Raw genomic sequence first — 15,481 nt, forward strand, 5'->3', positions numbered from 1 at the left:
GCCCCATCTGAGTGCAGAATGGGTTGGCCCTGCTGCCCAGCTGTTGGTCGCATTTCTGCCTGAAATACAATCCTGGCTTTAGTAGAGCTGTGCGTGTACACATCCATGTGGCAGGGCTCGGCAGGGACAGGGTCCCTTCCTGGTCTCCAAAGGGCCGAGCTGGGGCTGTAGGGCCCACACCCTATGGGAGGAAACCACCAGGGGTAGTGGGTTTCTTCCCTTCCATTGCTCCCCGCCCTGGGTTGGACGGAGCCTTCTTCATAGAAAGACCCAAAGGTCTAAGCAGTGCTTCTCTCCCCTGGCCGTGCACGGGAACCATGGGAGAGGAGGGGGTTCTAAAAAATACCCCAGACCAATTAAAGCTGGACCTCTGGAAGTGAGACCCAGGCATCAGTATTCTTTAAAAGCTCCCCGGGCAATTTTGTGGGGCCAAGTTGAGGATCATTGTGTTAGAAGAAAGGGTGTCTAGAAATAGAAATCAGCGGCCATTCTGTAATGGAAAGAGAGATGGGCTTGAACCTGAAACACTGTTTGGTTCTCTCCATGGCAGCTGTGTGAGCTAAGGCAAGTGTCTTGTCCTCTCTGGGCCACTGGGTTGTCTTTTGTGAAATGGGAAGGTGAAAAGGATAAAATGGGACAGTGTCCATGCCTGACACAGAACGTTTGCCAAGTTAGACTCAGGTGTGTAACGAATGTGGCTGTAGGCTAAAGCATCAGGGAACCATATGGAACCCAGGGACCCTCAGCCATTACTGTAGCCTTGCAGGTGGTGTGAATTCCCCAGGCTTCCAGGAGATTGGCAGGTATATAGGATGGTAGACACATAGTTAAAGTGTGCTAGACATTCCCTTTGGGCTGGGGGTGGTCTGGGAAGGCTTCCTGTAGGAGGTAACCAATAGGCCTCTGGTTTGTGGATCCTTTCAGCTCCTGGCAGGGCAGGTCCTGTTTTAGGCGTTTCGTCTGCACCTCCACCCCTAGTGGTGGTGATGGAAATAGTGAGACATGGAGAGGTTTAACCAGCATGTCCACTGCCACACAGCCAGGAAGCCAAGACGGGCACCCAGTCTGTCCACTTTTCAGCCTGGTGCTTGCTTAATGAATTTTGCACTGGTCCGCTGACTGAGAGGGACAGAGAAGTTGCTTGCTCCTGGGAGCTCCAGCCCGCCTGCCCTCCTTTTGCAGAGCCCCACCTTTTGACCCCCTCAACTGCCAGAGAGGGTGGCTGGAGGCTTCCTGGAGCCTGACCACAAGGCCCAGCCCTAAAAGACAGAGGGAGACTGAATCAGTCTGCATGTGGCCGGAGTGAAGCAGGCCTAAGACTGGTCTGTCTGCACCAGGCCCTTGGGCTCTGTGGCAGCGCCTTGGTGAGCTGAGGGGCAGACGGAGCCGAACTTGAGGAAAAGCTGGCAGGGGGCGGGCTGGGCTCACCGGCTGCTGGCGCTGGGACTTTCTTCTTGGGTTTCAAGTAAACAGTCTCGGCCCTCCTCCCCCTCCCCTGCCTCCACCCCTGGCTCCTCATTCGATGGGTCTCATGTGTTTCTATTTAAGGGTTGCGAGTAAACCCCAGTGATTGGCGGCCTCAAACCCTCTTGACTTCTCGCCTGGGCCCGGGCTGTGGAGACTTCTCTCCTGCTCGCTCCCTCTCCCTCCCGAGGGGAGGACCGCTGCCTCTCTTTTTCTCTGGGTTCACAGGGGCTGGGGGAGAGGCACGAGCCCTCCTCCTTCCCTTGCCTTGCCTTTCTCCCTCTGCTCGGCTCGGCCTCAGCCCTCATGGGCGGCCCTCCCGTCCCGCCCCTGCCGGCCGAGGGGTCTGGGGAGACCACGTCCGCACCAGGCCTCTCCTGCTGCTCGCTCGTGCCGGGCTGTGACTGACTCATCGCAGCGGCAGGCTCTTCCTCTGAGTTTCCAGGGCCTCCGCTCGTCCCCGGCTGTCCCCCCCTCCACTCCGGCCCGGCTCCCCATGTCCCCCGGTCCCTGCGGCGCAGCGGGCCGGTGTGGGGCCTTGCTATATGGCCTGTCCTTGGGGCCCGGAGAGCTGCGAGCCCTGGCTGCGGGCGGCCCCTTGGAGCGGCAGCGGCGCTGGCGAAGGAACAGCCTCCCCCGAGGCCGATGGACAGGGGGCGCCCCGGCCGCGGGGCCATGGCCGGCCGCTGGCTCACCGCGTGCTTTCTGCCCTCGCCAGGTGCCGACACCAACGCCGAGCCCATGATCCTGGAACAGTACGTGGTGGTGTCCAACTATAAGAAGCAGGAGAACTCGGAGCTGAGCCTGCAGGCCGGGGAGGTGGTGGATGTCATCGAGAAGAACGAGAGCGGTGAGTGCCCAGACGGCCGTGCTGGCTCCCGGGACGGATGGACGGACGGACAGACAGACAGACAGACGGACTGACGGTTGGCTGGTTTTGTTCCCTACCTCCTCCCCCACCTCTGCAGCTGTACGTTATTTCCATCTGGTGGGGAGAGGGCCGAGGAGGCTGAAGTTTCCCCTGTTGGTTTGGGCTGCAGGCCAGCACTTTGCCTGGTGGTGGAAGAATGTCTCTCCAGCTCGGGGAAATTAACCGGCTTGTGTGCATGCAAGGGCAGGGTGGCAGCCGCCGGTGCAAGGTTCCCAGCCTCTGTTCAGGGTCCCCGTGCCCACTGAGGCCACAGGGAAGGTAGCTCCCAGCTCGGGGGCACCTTAGGGCAGCGTCCCCTGTTGGCACCATCGTCCAAGCCAGGGTCCAGGCAAAAAGACTGGGCTCTGTGGCCGCTGACTCTCTGGTGGGGAAGGCAGGCCACGACGTCACTGTAAGGGCCAGGGTTCTTGGGCCCCTGGCGCCTTGTCTGAGGAAAGGCCAGGCCTGTGGGGGTTGGCTAGTGTCCGGGTGGGGAGCTGACTGCCCGTGCAGAGCTGAAGGCTGCCAGGACCTGGGAAGAGGGCCCAGGCAAGGGGATAAGGGAGCCAGGGAGGGCCCCACAGCAGTCGCCCTGTCCTTGCAAGCTGAGGCTTTGTCTCATCCGGGCCCTGCCGATGGCTATCTGGGGCCCCTGGTTGCACGGTTCTCACCAGGTGAACACAAGTGCCTTGGTGCCCTTGGCAGCAGACATCTCTGCAGGTGGAAAAAGGGAGGGCCTGGGTCTGTCTGAGGGGCAGGGCCGGGACATCCATTAGCGGTTTCCCCATATCCTGCTGGGGCTTCAGTTGATTCCTAGGGTGTTTTGTTTTGGTTTCAGTTAGCTGCCAGGGAAGGTCCCTTGCACAGGATCCTCTTTGGGCTGTATTTGGACACTCCCAGAGGGGAGGGGCCTGTTTTCCTTTTCCTGTCCGACTCCCTTCCCTTCCAATATTTTGAACCCTGAAAGGAAGGTCGACCAAAAGGTGACTGTACTCCCTCTATAGACAGAGTAACTGAGGCACAGATGGACTGTGGGGAAGTGAGTTAGTGAGTGACCTCAGGGCAAAAGCAGAACAGAATGGGGGCATTCCCAGGCCCCCGATTCCTATGCCTATGGGCAGCAAGTAGCTGTAGAGATGCTGAGGAAATCCCAGCAGGCCTCCTGGGGGAGGTGAGCTCAGCTTCCTGCTGCAGGAGGCTCAGGAACTGTGCTCCCTTGAGAACAGACCTGTGATACTAGCACAGGTCTGACTCCTGGCCCTCCTGGGTCTGGGGTCTTCACAGACCCTTCAGAGAGGTCAGGCTTTGTCATTGTACCTGGTGTCATTGGCAAGGTGGTTGGCAGTGGCATTCCCCACCCCGTGGAGCTACACCCCTAGCTTAAGGCATGAGCCTTTCACCCCCAGGTGCCCACACTGGTCTCTTTCCTGCACAGCCTTTGTCACAGTACCAGGCCTACCTCCCCAGCCCCACTTCCCATGCCTGCCCCAGGGAAGCAGGCATTGTCACAGGGGCCTGGCTCTGGAAACCCTGAGTACCTCGAGAGCCAAAGGAAGGGATCTCTGATGGTAGAATTGGAGGCAGCAGCTGAGACAGATGTTTCTGGAGCTTGCTCCAAGGGGAAAAATGGGCCCACTTCTCTACATAGGGTCAGGGCTGCTCAGAAATAGAGTTCTGGCTTAGGGAGCCTTGTGCCATTTCACCTGCCTGTGTCACCAGTACGGCTATATAGCCCAGCAGGAGGAGTGAGCCCCCATGTTTCTGCACACCAGCCACTGGCCAGGATGGGGAAGACCCCCACACAAAAGGAAGTCCACATGCTCAAGACTGATTCCCAGGGGCAGACATCCTCCCTCTACCTTCCCAGCCCACACTCAGGACCCGAGGAATGCTTGGAAGCCCTGCCTAGCCATGGGGGAGAGTGCACCTGGAAAAAGTGTAGAGGCACCTCCTCTTCTGAGGAGTCCCCGATGGCTGTGTGAGGGGGGCTCCAGCAGCCTGACTCCCCAGAGCAGTCCAATCTGACACATACCCCCTCTGAGGGAGCTGCTGGCCCTAGAAGCAGGATTCTGCCCCACCAGTGGCTGAGGCTGGGTAGCTTCAGATCCCTTAATTCCTCTGGGCCTCTGTTATCCCTTCTGTAAAATGGAGATAATTTGGTGGCTGTTTGGAAACAGGAACTGGAGTAATGACCTCCCTGAGCCCTCTCCCAGGTCTGAACTCTGTGGCTGGGAGACTGTGTAGGGCCCTAGGTGTCTGGTAGAGAGCCTCCCTTGAGGTGGCTTTTTGACTTCTCTAGGACTTTTGTGTCTTTATTCTTGGTGGAGATTACTGCTTAGCAGCAGATGTCTGCACAGGGACCATGGAGTGCTATGTCCACCATGCAAACCGACACTGTCCATTGCTGTCAGAAACCGGGAGGCCTGGAGTGTACAACCAGTTTAACTAGAGAATCTAAGTGGGTGGAGAGGAGAAAGCAGAAGGACCAAACTGCAGATCCTTGGGACAGTGGTGTCCCACTTCAAGGAAGCTGGGTGGCTGAGGTGGGGGAGGAGAGGCGTGTTGTGCATCCTGTAAGCTGGCTTTGGGAGGAGTGGTGAGTGAGGCTTTTGAACTCTGTAACAAAGACCCAATTGTTATGCCTCTGACCTTGGGACACAGTGGGCGTGTTGAGGCATTTCCACTCCAGTGGTTGGGGCAGCAGCCCCAGTTAGCACCATTCCCCCCTGTCCCCCTGCCCAGGGCCTTGCTTTGCCCACCAAGAGCCAGGACTCTGCCTGTGTCCCCTTCTCTCTTGGCTGGAAGTTCCTCGAGTAGAGTGTTCGTAGAGGGGTCCACCAGCCTTTGGCTCTGCCTGTTCATCCAAGCCCTCTGGCTGGGACCATAGCCAGCAAGTGATTTGGGGTATCGTTGTGCCAGCCCCCAGCTTTGGGGGATGTAATCTCCTTGGTCTAGAGAGAGATGTGTCTGGAAGGTAATTCAGAGTCAGTAAAAAGTAAACGCCAGGGGCCATTTCATGAGTATCATTTTAACAGAATCAGGGAATGACCCTATGCGGTAGAAGGCCCTTTAACAATTTTGTGGCTGAAGTAACAGGCTAAGAGGTTAAGTCATTTTCTTCGAGTCCAATAGCTGGGATCTCTGCCCTCTACAGAGGACATAGGAGGAGGGTGAGAACCGTCCCATCCCGGGTAGGATCACCAGGAGCTGGTGGCGTTGTATGTTGGGGGAGAGACGGGCTGGTTGAGATGACCACAGGTCTCCCTGTAACATCTTTGAAGGAGGAGGACTCTGTGTCCCACCTTCCAACATGGTGGTCATAGGTAGTGGGAACTCGTGTTGTTAATTGTTCCTTTGAACTTGGGGGCAAGCGCCAGCTGAGAGGATCTCAGGAGGGTGCCCACTGCACCGAGGACAAGCCTATTCCAGGGAATGGAGGTGGGCAGAAGTCAAGAACACCCAAAGTGGGTGGCTTCAGGGAAAGCCTTTTTGATCAAGCAGTGGGCCTGGGGCCCAGCCAGAAAGGACTCTTTTTCTCCTTTGATAAACAGGGACAAATCTCGCAGAAAGATTCAACAGCTTTGCTTGCTTTGACAACCAGCAAGGTTGTGCAACAGCCACTGTTGTCTTGTCCTTGGGAACCCCTCCACACTCTACCCTTCACATACACAGCATCCCCTGAGATGCCTCCTTTGTAGGACATTCTTGTGCCCCAAAGACCACACTGGCTTCACCTTCATGCAGCTATAATCTGGTGGGATATCTTGTAGAGTGGTGATGGCAAGGTCTCCGTTGCTCTGGTTGCTGATCTCCAACTTGCCAGGATTGCTTCCTCCTTCTTAGGAATAAAGGTCGGGGGAGGATGTGAGGATATGAGTCAACAGATGGCTCATTGTTTTCCTGCCTCACCTTTCCTTCTCTGAGTCTTCGTTTCTTTCCTGGCATCAGCATGATAACCCTGGGAGTTCTCACACTTCCTCAGGGGCACATAGCTATAGGACTAGCATCAAATCATGCTGGCAAGGAATTTTGAGCTCCGCTGGTCCACCCAGGTGAGAAATTGTACAGGTGACAAAACTGAGCCTTGGGGAGTCTGCACATCTCAGTCTCCTCCAAAAATCAATGCTTTGGTACCAACTGAGTAGTGAGCAGAGGACAGAAATCCACTCAGACTTGCTCAAGAGACTACTGAAAGGATGCAGGGAAATCTCCCTGAACCCAAGGATGTGAGGGGCATCCCAGCCTCACAGGAGCTGGGAACCAGAAAGTCGGCACAAGCCAGATCATCTCTCTGTCTCTCTCTTGGGTGTACCATATAGATTTAAAGCCCCCCTGCAGTCTTCTCACTGCAGACCAACCTCCATTCCCTTCCTGTTCACTTATAACAGCAGCCCATTCACCTGCTATTGCTCTGTCAGGACCAGACTACATGGCTTTTCAGTTGAGACAACTGCCACCAATGGACTGTGGCTCCTGGTTCTCGGAGTTCAAAATTTCAAGTTTGAATCTGAATCTGATTGGTTACTGGCCAGCCAATCAGCGGACCTTCCATGAGGTGGCCAGCCCCAGGCCAGTCAGCTGGGTCCAGAAGTGTCATGGGGTATAAATCTGGCTACCTCACCAGCCTCCTCAGCAGTGGCTGGTGGAGAGCAGCTTTTAAAGAAAGGAGATGCAGAGGGGTAAAGTACCCTAAAACATGTTGGGCTGCAAACTATTTACTTGTTCAGCAGCTGTGTGTGTGGTGGAGAAACAAAGAATCAGGAATCTGAATAGTAGGTTGAAGATCGAATATTACCCTAACTTTGTGATATACATAGGAATCACTTTGTTTCCTCATGAGTAGAAGGGGGCAGTGATAAACACTGCGTGGGCTTTTGGGGGAGGGGGCTAATAAAGTAGAACCATTTATTATTTGCTAAATATATTTATTATAAAGACAAACTGATAAGCTTTCAGATTTTTGTGTCATATGATAGTTTTGTATCGACAAAGATACTGCATTCTTCAGCCATATATTTTGTGAGTTAGAATTTCTTTCTAACACTGAGGTTGTATCTCTTCTGTTATTTAGCTGTTTCTTCTTGAACATTGTTATAACTGGTTCTAAGTGAGCTTCTTATAAGGGAGAATCTACATAGTGTTCATTTATTCACTCATTCGTTTATTTCACAATTCTTGAATACCTCCTTTATCCCAGTCCCCATGCTAGTTTGGTGCGTACCCATAAGGTTCCTGCCTTTATGAAGCTTAGGCTCTAATCGATGTGAGCATTCTGGGTACTTAAGGGGTGGACTGTATTGTCAGGCTGGGGTGGCTTCACAGAGTTTACAGTGTCTTCAGTGGACTTCTCTTATGTATCTTCTATGTCTTCTGCTTAGATTATGTGCTTACTAAGAAACCACCTGACTGCTAATTCAGATTGCCACGCTACCCTACAAAAGAGATAACCCAATAAAGATAGGATAGGCTGTTTCTAAAAAGGCAGGTTAATCACAGTCTACATTGCAGACTATCTCTGGCAGGCAGGTGTCGTCCGCTTTGCCTGTGAGGGAAAGGGCCACAGAGCATAGATCCAGGATCAAAAGCTAGCATCCTAATTCTGCCTTGGGCCCCCTCAGCACAGCTTTATATATTGCAGACTAGAGATTGTTTTGAGAATGGGATTGCAGGACGGCCTAGCAACGTAAGATATGGCTTCAACTTAGACAAGCCTGGTTTTCATCTTCACTTGGTACTTGCTGGTGGTGAGTCTGGGAAAGTTACTTGGGTCTCCTGAGCATCAGTTTCCTTGCCTTTAAAATGGGCATAATTGTACCCACAGCTATAGGGTCAATGTATGCTGATTTGAAAGAAATTCCGTGCTTAGTACAGGGCCTGGCACACAGGAAGTGCTCAGGACGTGCTGGTCGCCAGGAAGACTGCTGGACTAGGGCAGCTATGCCACAGATTGATCTTGGCGCCCACTGTAGGCCAGTTTTCCTCTATGCCCTCCATTTCCCTGTCTGGCCAGAGAATGGATTGCACTCAGTAGTGTTAAGGATTCCCTCGGCCCTGATGGTTTGCAAGGTGGGTAGGGCAAGCAGGGAGCTTGCTGCAGGGTAGCGAAGGCCAGAAACCATGTTGGAGACCAGAGTCGCAACTTTGGAGCCCTGGCTTGGGTAGCTGTCCTTGCCTCAGTCTGTGACAGGAAAGGAGTTGGAGAAAAAAGTAAGTTCCCATTGGTGACCCAGAGACCATACCCTCACAGGGCCACAAGCTTCGAGCAAGGCTGAGGGAAGGGGAGTGGCTCACCCATGACATCCTCATGCTGGCTGTCCCGCAGTGGCCCTGTTGCGTGGTGCAGAGCTGAAGCACTGGGGGTGGTAGGAGACTAGCAGAGTCAAGGAAGGCTGCCTGGAGGAATTGGAGGCATCGCGCTGGGCCTTAGAAGGAGGTTAGGTAGGCAGAGATGCAAAGGAACTCTAGGTCCACAAGAAGGGGTGGAGGGGTGCGCCTGGTGGGGCCACCTCCGGCGGGTGCGTCCTGATGAAGAAAGTGGAAGTTGGGCGGCAGTGGAGGGGGAGGAAGGATGGGGCCATGGGAACAGGTGAGCAGGAGAGGGACGTGAGGATGTGGCACTTGAGGCAAGCAGTCCCAGCTGTGGGGAGGAAGGTGGCAGGGGAAGGTGTGTCTGGGAACCAGAAGTCGCTCTTCCCTCGAGTGAGCTGTTGTCCGGGAGGCGTCCCAGGGCTTGTCAGCACTGAGCACTGCCAGCCACCCGGCTGGAGCCAGCTGCCAGACGGCTGGGTGGAACAGTAGCCACCAGGGTACTCTCTTGTCTTGCCTCCGCCTGTTCAGGCAGGACGAGTAGGGTGGCTGGTCACTCCCACCGCACATTGGCTCTGTGGACCTGTCGTGTCCCAAACTCCTCTGAGGCCATCACCCTGGAATAGTCATTTCTTTTTTTTTTTTTTTTTTTTTTTTTTTTATTTTTTTTTTAACCTTTTTTTTTTTTTTTTTTTTTGGTCAGAGAGAGACAGAGCATGAACGGGGGAGGGGCAGAGAGAGAGAGGGAGACACAGAATCGGAAACAGGCTCCAGGCTCTGAGCCATCAGCCCAGTGCCCGACGCGGGGCTCGAACTCCCGGACCGCGAGATCGTGACCTGGCTGAAGTCGGACGCTTAACTGACTGCGCCACCCAGGCGCCCCTGGAATAGTCATTTCTGAGCAAAAGATGTGTTTTGGTGGTGACCTTGGAAATCCAGCTGACGTGCCAGTGTGACACCAGCTGCTCCTCTCGGCCCCGGGGCAGCACAGCTTGGCTGCCTTCCCTTTTGGGGGGCACACAGGTTTGCACTGAGTTTGCACGGGCATCTCCAAAATGCTGCTTTTCTGGGTTTGAACACCAAGGGAATACTTAAACCACACACTGCCCAGACCCCAGCAAGGCCCATCTTCACGCGAGCCGTCGTCACTAAACCCCTATTATTTGACCAGGTGCCAGGCTGCGGCCCAGAGGTGAAGGAGGCCCACATGGTCCCACCCTCACGGGGCTCCCATGTAGTGGTGAGCCGGTCACAAGTAAACCAGGAAAATAATCGGAGATTTTGAAAAGTGCAACACAGGAAATAGGGCACTGTGACCCTCACGTGAATAAACGGCGAGAGTGGGGGTAATCATGTGGCCAGGGAAGGCCCCCCTGAAGGCCTTCTGTGCTGAGAATGCGTGGAGCTCGGTGGGCAGAGAAAAAACCAGATTGGTTTGGGGAGCACGGTGGTGAATGAGGGCGGAGAAGGGGGAGAGGCCAGGTGGTACCACGGCAGGGCGCATTCTACATACAACAGCCACCGCGTACCTGGTAGGAGTCTTGCAGTGTGGCCACCAGGTGACCCCACTCCCCTCCCCGGATATACCCTGGCCCAGGTGCCCAGGGAGCGGGCACCACCGGACATCCCCTGCCCGTTCCCAACGCGCACACTCATGCGGGACCTTTCGCCAGTAGGAGCGACAGGTCTCGCCGCACGGCTGAAGCACAGGGAGAGAGTTCCCCACACAGCATTCCCTCCGCTCTTACATAACAGATTTCCACCCTGCCATTGTGGCACTTTCTGGGGAGTATAATTTGTCAGGACCTCAGGGAATCTGGGCTGAGTAATTGCCCCTTGTTTCTTCCCCCCAGATGAACCCGTGGCTGTGTGATACTACATTCTCAGCAGTTGGGTTTTCACTAATCACTCGTGGTAGTGGGGTTTACCGCCCTCCTCTCTATCAGCATCTTTTCAGATTCCGTAACCTCACCCTCTGGGCTCCCAGTGCTGGCCTGCACTCCCTGGTCTCCTCACAGGAAAGCCAGGGTGACCCAGTTTAGCTGGTCGCCCTGTGATGCTTGGTGGGAGCCAGTGTCCCCTGGGACTAAGTGGAGAGCACCTCGTGGCTCATGGAAGCCCCAGCTTCACTTCTACCTATGTTTAAAATGTGCTTTAGGGAATTTGGGGGGGATTTTTGTTTGTTTGTTTCATTTAATCGTCTCAGCCTCCACTTCACATTTCCCTTCTTAGGCATGCGCTTTTTTAGGCTCATGCTAAAATATATTTGCCTCCCTTAAGCTTTTATTGGACTAAATTGTGGGGAAGTGGCCCAGGCTCCACGGGAGGTGAGTGAAAGCCAAACTAAGAGAAAGCGTCTGCCAAGGACTGGCCATAAAGTGAGCGAGCCACGAGTAGGTTTTTGAGATTGGTGTGCAGATCTCTCTCTTCTGTTACACCTGGCCCATCAGCATTGCCATGAGTGGCCCTTGAATCACCATGTCCCAGAACCTTGTGGGTTTATTTTATCTTATTTTTTTAATGTTTACTTATTTTTGAGAGAGAGAGCATGTGTGGGAAAGGAGCAGAGAGAGAGGGAGACACAGAATCCGAAGCAGGCTTCAGGCTCCCGGGTCCCAGCTGTCAGCACAGGGCCTGACGCAGGGCTCAAACTCCTGAACCGCGAGATCGTGACCTGAGCCGAAGTCGGACACTTAACCAACTGAACCACCCAGGCGCCCCATAAACCATGCAGTTTATAAAACATATTAGTAAGACAAAGGGCAAATGCTGGCATTGTGCTTCTCAGAGGTGGAAATTGAAGCCCAGAGAGGTTAAGTGACTCGCCCCAAGGTTGCACAGCTGGAAGGTGGGGTGTGGACTTCCAACACATGCCATTTATCCACTGTTTGGAAATCTGGATGTTTGCATTTCTCTTCCTTGTAGATTTAGAGAGCCATGCCCCTGAGTGCTCTGCTGTGTGAGTTCCCCAGGCCACAGAGAGCAGGGGAACAGAAATCAGTCCTGCTGCAGCCCTGTCTGGGATAGGAGAAAAGTAGTCCAAAGGGAAGTTTCTTGCAGAAGAGTCATGTGCATGCTCCAGTGTTTGGCTCAGCCAGGTCCGTGGGCCAGGGCTGAACTGGATGGGTAGATGAGTTAGGGGCATTTGTGATTTCCCCAGAGATCTGCTCACCAGGGCCCTGGTGGGCGGGGCTGAGGGTGTGCAGGCAGTGCTGGGCAGGACCCCAGCCCTCTCTGCCTTCTTCTTTGTCCAAATAAACAATGTCCTGCCCCCTCCCCTTAACCTCACCAGACCCAAAGAAGAGCTGCCTCTGCCTCCTTCTCCCCCTCACACGACATCTTTAATCTCAGCCCTATTTGAGTGTCATCCTACATGCAGGAAATGCTTCCATACGCTGTGGTTTGCTTATTCAGTCACCACATAACGTACCTACTGTGTGCCCAGCACTGGGGTGTAGCATTTGACAAGAAGCAGCTGTCCCTATCTTCCTGTCACCGAGGGGATGGCGTTCTAGGGATCCCTCTTGCCTGCAAGATAAAGGCCCAGATGCAGTGAGTCAATCATTTTCACAGTGTACCTGCTAAATGCGAGGCAGAAAGCACAGTGTAGCTGGGGTTCTGTGGTGTCGTGGAGAGGACAGGGAGGGCAGGACCAGAACGCTATGGGTTTTCATGAATACTGTTGGGTTCAGAGATGGGACAGTGCCTGGTCAGGGCAGTCTTCTGGAGAAGATGGGCCTTGAGCAAGTTGCTGATGGGCTCCAAGCCGAGTTGAGTCAGAATGACACCTTCCAGGGCGCAGAGGGTGGACACAAACAAGCATAATCTGGCCGCCGTGTCTGAGGCTGCCTATGGGAAAGTTTTCACCCAGCAGGGAACAGGCTGGGGGTGTGTGTCAGGGGCCTCAAAGGGCCCCAAATGTCAGGTGAAGGAGAGATTTCCCCCTTTCTTTCCCACCAAGCTGAGGGAGACCTTTCTGACGATCCTGCCCAAACCTCTCCTTTGTCAGAGGAAGAACAGAGCCTGGAAAAGTGAAGCTCCTCGCCAGTGTCATGTGGCGAGTTCATGGCTGTGCTGTGGCACAGCTGTGGACCACTGGCGTAGAGGTGGCCGTCTCCGAGGCCCGCTGGCATCTCCCAGCATCACTGAGGTCTTGCCACCCTCTCTAGGCTGGACACACCCCATCTTGCCCCTGGCTGGCTGACTGAGGCTCCCTGACCCTGGGCCCTCAGCCTGGTGCTAAAGCTGGAGCCTAGAGGCAGGCCCCAGACTCAGCGGTGCTTCCTACATGCTCTTAACACTGTATGTTCAAACAGACTGATTTTTCAAACATGGTGACTTCCTTCCTGCAAGATCATCTTCAGATGCCTCACCTTGAAAATATGGACTCCCCGCCGTTTAGCGACCCCACTTCTCTGGGCAGTTCCACTGGCTGGCTGTGGTCTCCCCCCAGACCAGAGGCTGTGCCTCCTCGGCCCCTCTTGTACCTCCCTAGGAAGGTGTTGAGGTCGCTGTTGAGGTTGGCCAGGCATCCAGTCCCCGTGTTTCTGGACACTCTGTCTTCTCTTGTTTGTTTTCTGTACTTCTAACTGGCGCCCTTGCAAGGCCCCAGCCTTCTCTCTGCTCAGCGTGCTCACCGTCTTTTGATTACCACAGGAGTTTGAGCTGCTGTGGTCAGGTTGCATGTGCAGCAAGGCCTGGGTCTCGGGTCCTACAGGCTTCTCCCAGTCCTGGCCTGGCCATGTGACCTCCCTGTGCTCTGGGGGACTTTCTGCCAGTTCCAGCCACCCACTCGAGCCACTGGCTCAAGGGATTGCCACTTGGCACAGTGCTTAGGGTGTCATCTCAACGGGCAGGGCGGTGCTATGCCCTCATGGAAGGAATGCCAGGTTTTATATAAAAGGATCTCAGGTCAATCTAGGTTCCAAGCTCAGTTACCCACTAACCAGCTAGCCTCTCTGAGCATCACCTTCCCTCATAGAATGGAAATGTGATCGGGAGTGAAGACAGTGGCCACGGTTCTGTTCCGGATACCAAGCACCCCGCTCCCGTGACCATCCTACTTTTACCAAAACTGGGCAAGAAGCAGGCCTTTCATCTCTGTACTTCCAGAGTTCCTAAGGTCCCTTCTAACCCCTGGGGCTCCGAGAGAAAACCAGTTTCAGCTTAGAGGGAGCAGGTGAGGGGAATTTGACCATGTTGGTAAGCCTTCAGCCAGCTCCCTAAGCAGCCAAATGGGTCACTGGCTGCAAACATCCCTGGGTTTGTAATGATGATCACAGGGCTCGTGGGCTCCTGGACACCTTTGGAATGGGCTTTGTGAGGCCAAATGCTTTGCAGATTAAATTTCTGGACAAAGAACAGCTGAGAAATAGTCCTGAGCTTTGCTAAGCCATTTCTATGCTATGGCAGCAAAAGGGGCGTGTGTGTGGTGTGTGTGTGTGTGTGTGTGTGTGTGTGTGTGTGTGTGTGTGTGTGTGTTCGTTCTTTCGTTCTCTTCCCTAATAAAAGGGAGAGGCGTAGGCAAGAGAGGAGGAAGGTCCAATCCCGAGCCTCCCTCTCTTCTTCAATTTGCATCAGCCAATGGGTACCGCTGGTGCTGCTGTGTTTTCCAGGATGGTGCTGGTAACAGAAGGAATATGATTAGTGTTATGGAATTTCATGGTTGGGGTTGGGGGTGGCTTTTCCCCCCTTTTTAAAATAAATGTTTTGAAGAGTTGCCCTGGAGAGCTGCTGAAAGCAGAGGCTGACGGACATTTTTGGTCATGTCAGACGAGGACAGGATTATCCAAGTGAGCAGGGGTGTCTCTCCCCTTCAGCGGGGCTGCAGGGTTCCAGGGCCATCCTGCCAGAAAGCGAGCAAGGGGCTGTAATCACAAACAGGCTGGGATCAGTTACAACCAGAAGTATTACTTTAGACTCTTGGCTTTGATGGGGAAGAATGCAGTTTTCCTCACCCCTCCTCCCCCATCCTTCTCAAGTTAAACAAGATCTGTGAAAGCAATAGCTCTGGGATACAAAGAGAGGCCAAAATCCAAAGCAGCAAGGGGTCTCAAAAGCCCAGCATGGGAGGGTTCCCCCAGCCCCTGCCGATACTGGAACAGGGGTTTGCCTGGCCTGTTCACTGTCCCCCCATCCCTTCTTGGGTGAACCGGAGAAGCACATTTTCCCAGAGTCTTTCTTGTCTACCTAGGGCATCCTTACCTCTATCTTGCCCACTTGGCTCTTCTGCATATGCAAGCTGGCATTTTCTTCATGTTTGCAATGTACCTGAGCACCGTGGGGAGGAGGAGGGGGCAGGTGGGAATGTAACGAAAATAGCTTAGCACACTGGAGCAGGTGATTCGCCAGCTTCTTCCCTGATCAGCCTGTGCAGACAACAAACTAATGAGGCCCTCACCCCTTGTAGCCATGACCCGGCCCTGGGGGGATCTGCTTCTCAACCCCCTCTCCTGCCTCGGCCAGCACCTCCTATCTACTCCTTCACACTTGGGGATAAATAATACTGCCCCCTGGAGTGTTGGCACCGTCAGGGGCATGCTTCCCCCGTCACTGGTGCCTGGAGCAGAACCAGGGTTGGCCAACATGTAGACCTCCTTGCCAACAGAGCAGGATTTTAACTGACTGCTCCTCAGAGGAGAGGAAGGAAGTTGACCTCATCCTCAGGCTTTGCACAGAGAGAGTGAGCATCCAGGGCTCCTGCCTCAGTGCCTCCCTTACGAGTGTGTAACCCCACTCTTTTGCCTCACCGCACAGCCAGACACAGACTCACCTCCTTAGACTTCAAGGGCCCCCACTTTG

General features: G+C 54.3%; 1 protein-coding gene across 3 annotated transcripts in view; it reads left to right on the top strand.

The window, feature by feature from the left end:
• SH3PXD2A (SH3 and PX domains 2A) overlaps positions 1–15,481 on the top strand; it is a 245,736-nt gene that overhangs the window by 185,185 nt on the left and 45,070 nt on the right. For all 3 annotated transcript variants that reach the window (XM_030334928.2, XM_030334930.2, XM_030334929.2), the window contains one exon: positions 2,183–2,314. In XM_030334928.2, coding sequence (XP_030190788.1) covers positions 2,183–2,314 — 132 coding nt within the window. The remainder of the gene's footprint in view (positions 1–2,182; positions 2,315–15,481) is intronic.

Source organism: Lynx canadensis, chromosome D2 (genome assembly GCF_007474595.2).
Source record: "Lynx canadensis isolate LIC74 chromosome D2, mLynCan4.pri.v2, whole genome shotgun sequence".
In the NCBI taxonomy this organism is placed as follows: domain Eukaryota; kingdom Metazoa; phylum Chordata; class Mammalia; order Carnivora; family Felidae; genus Lynx; species Lynx canadensis.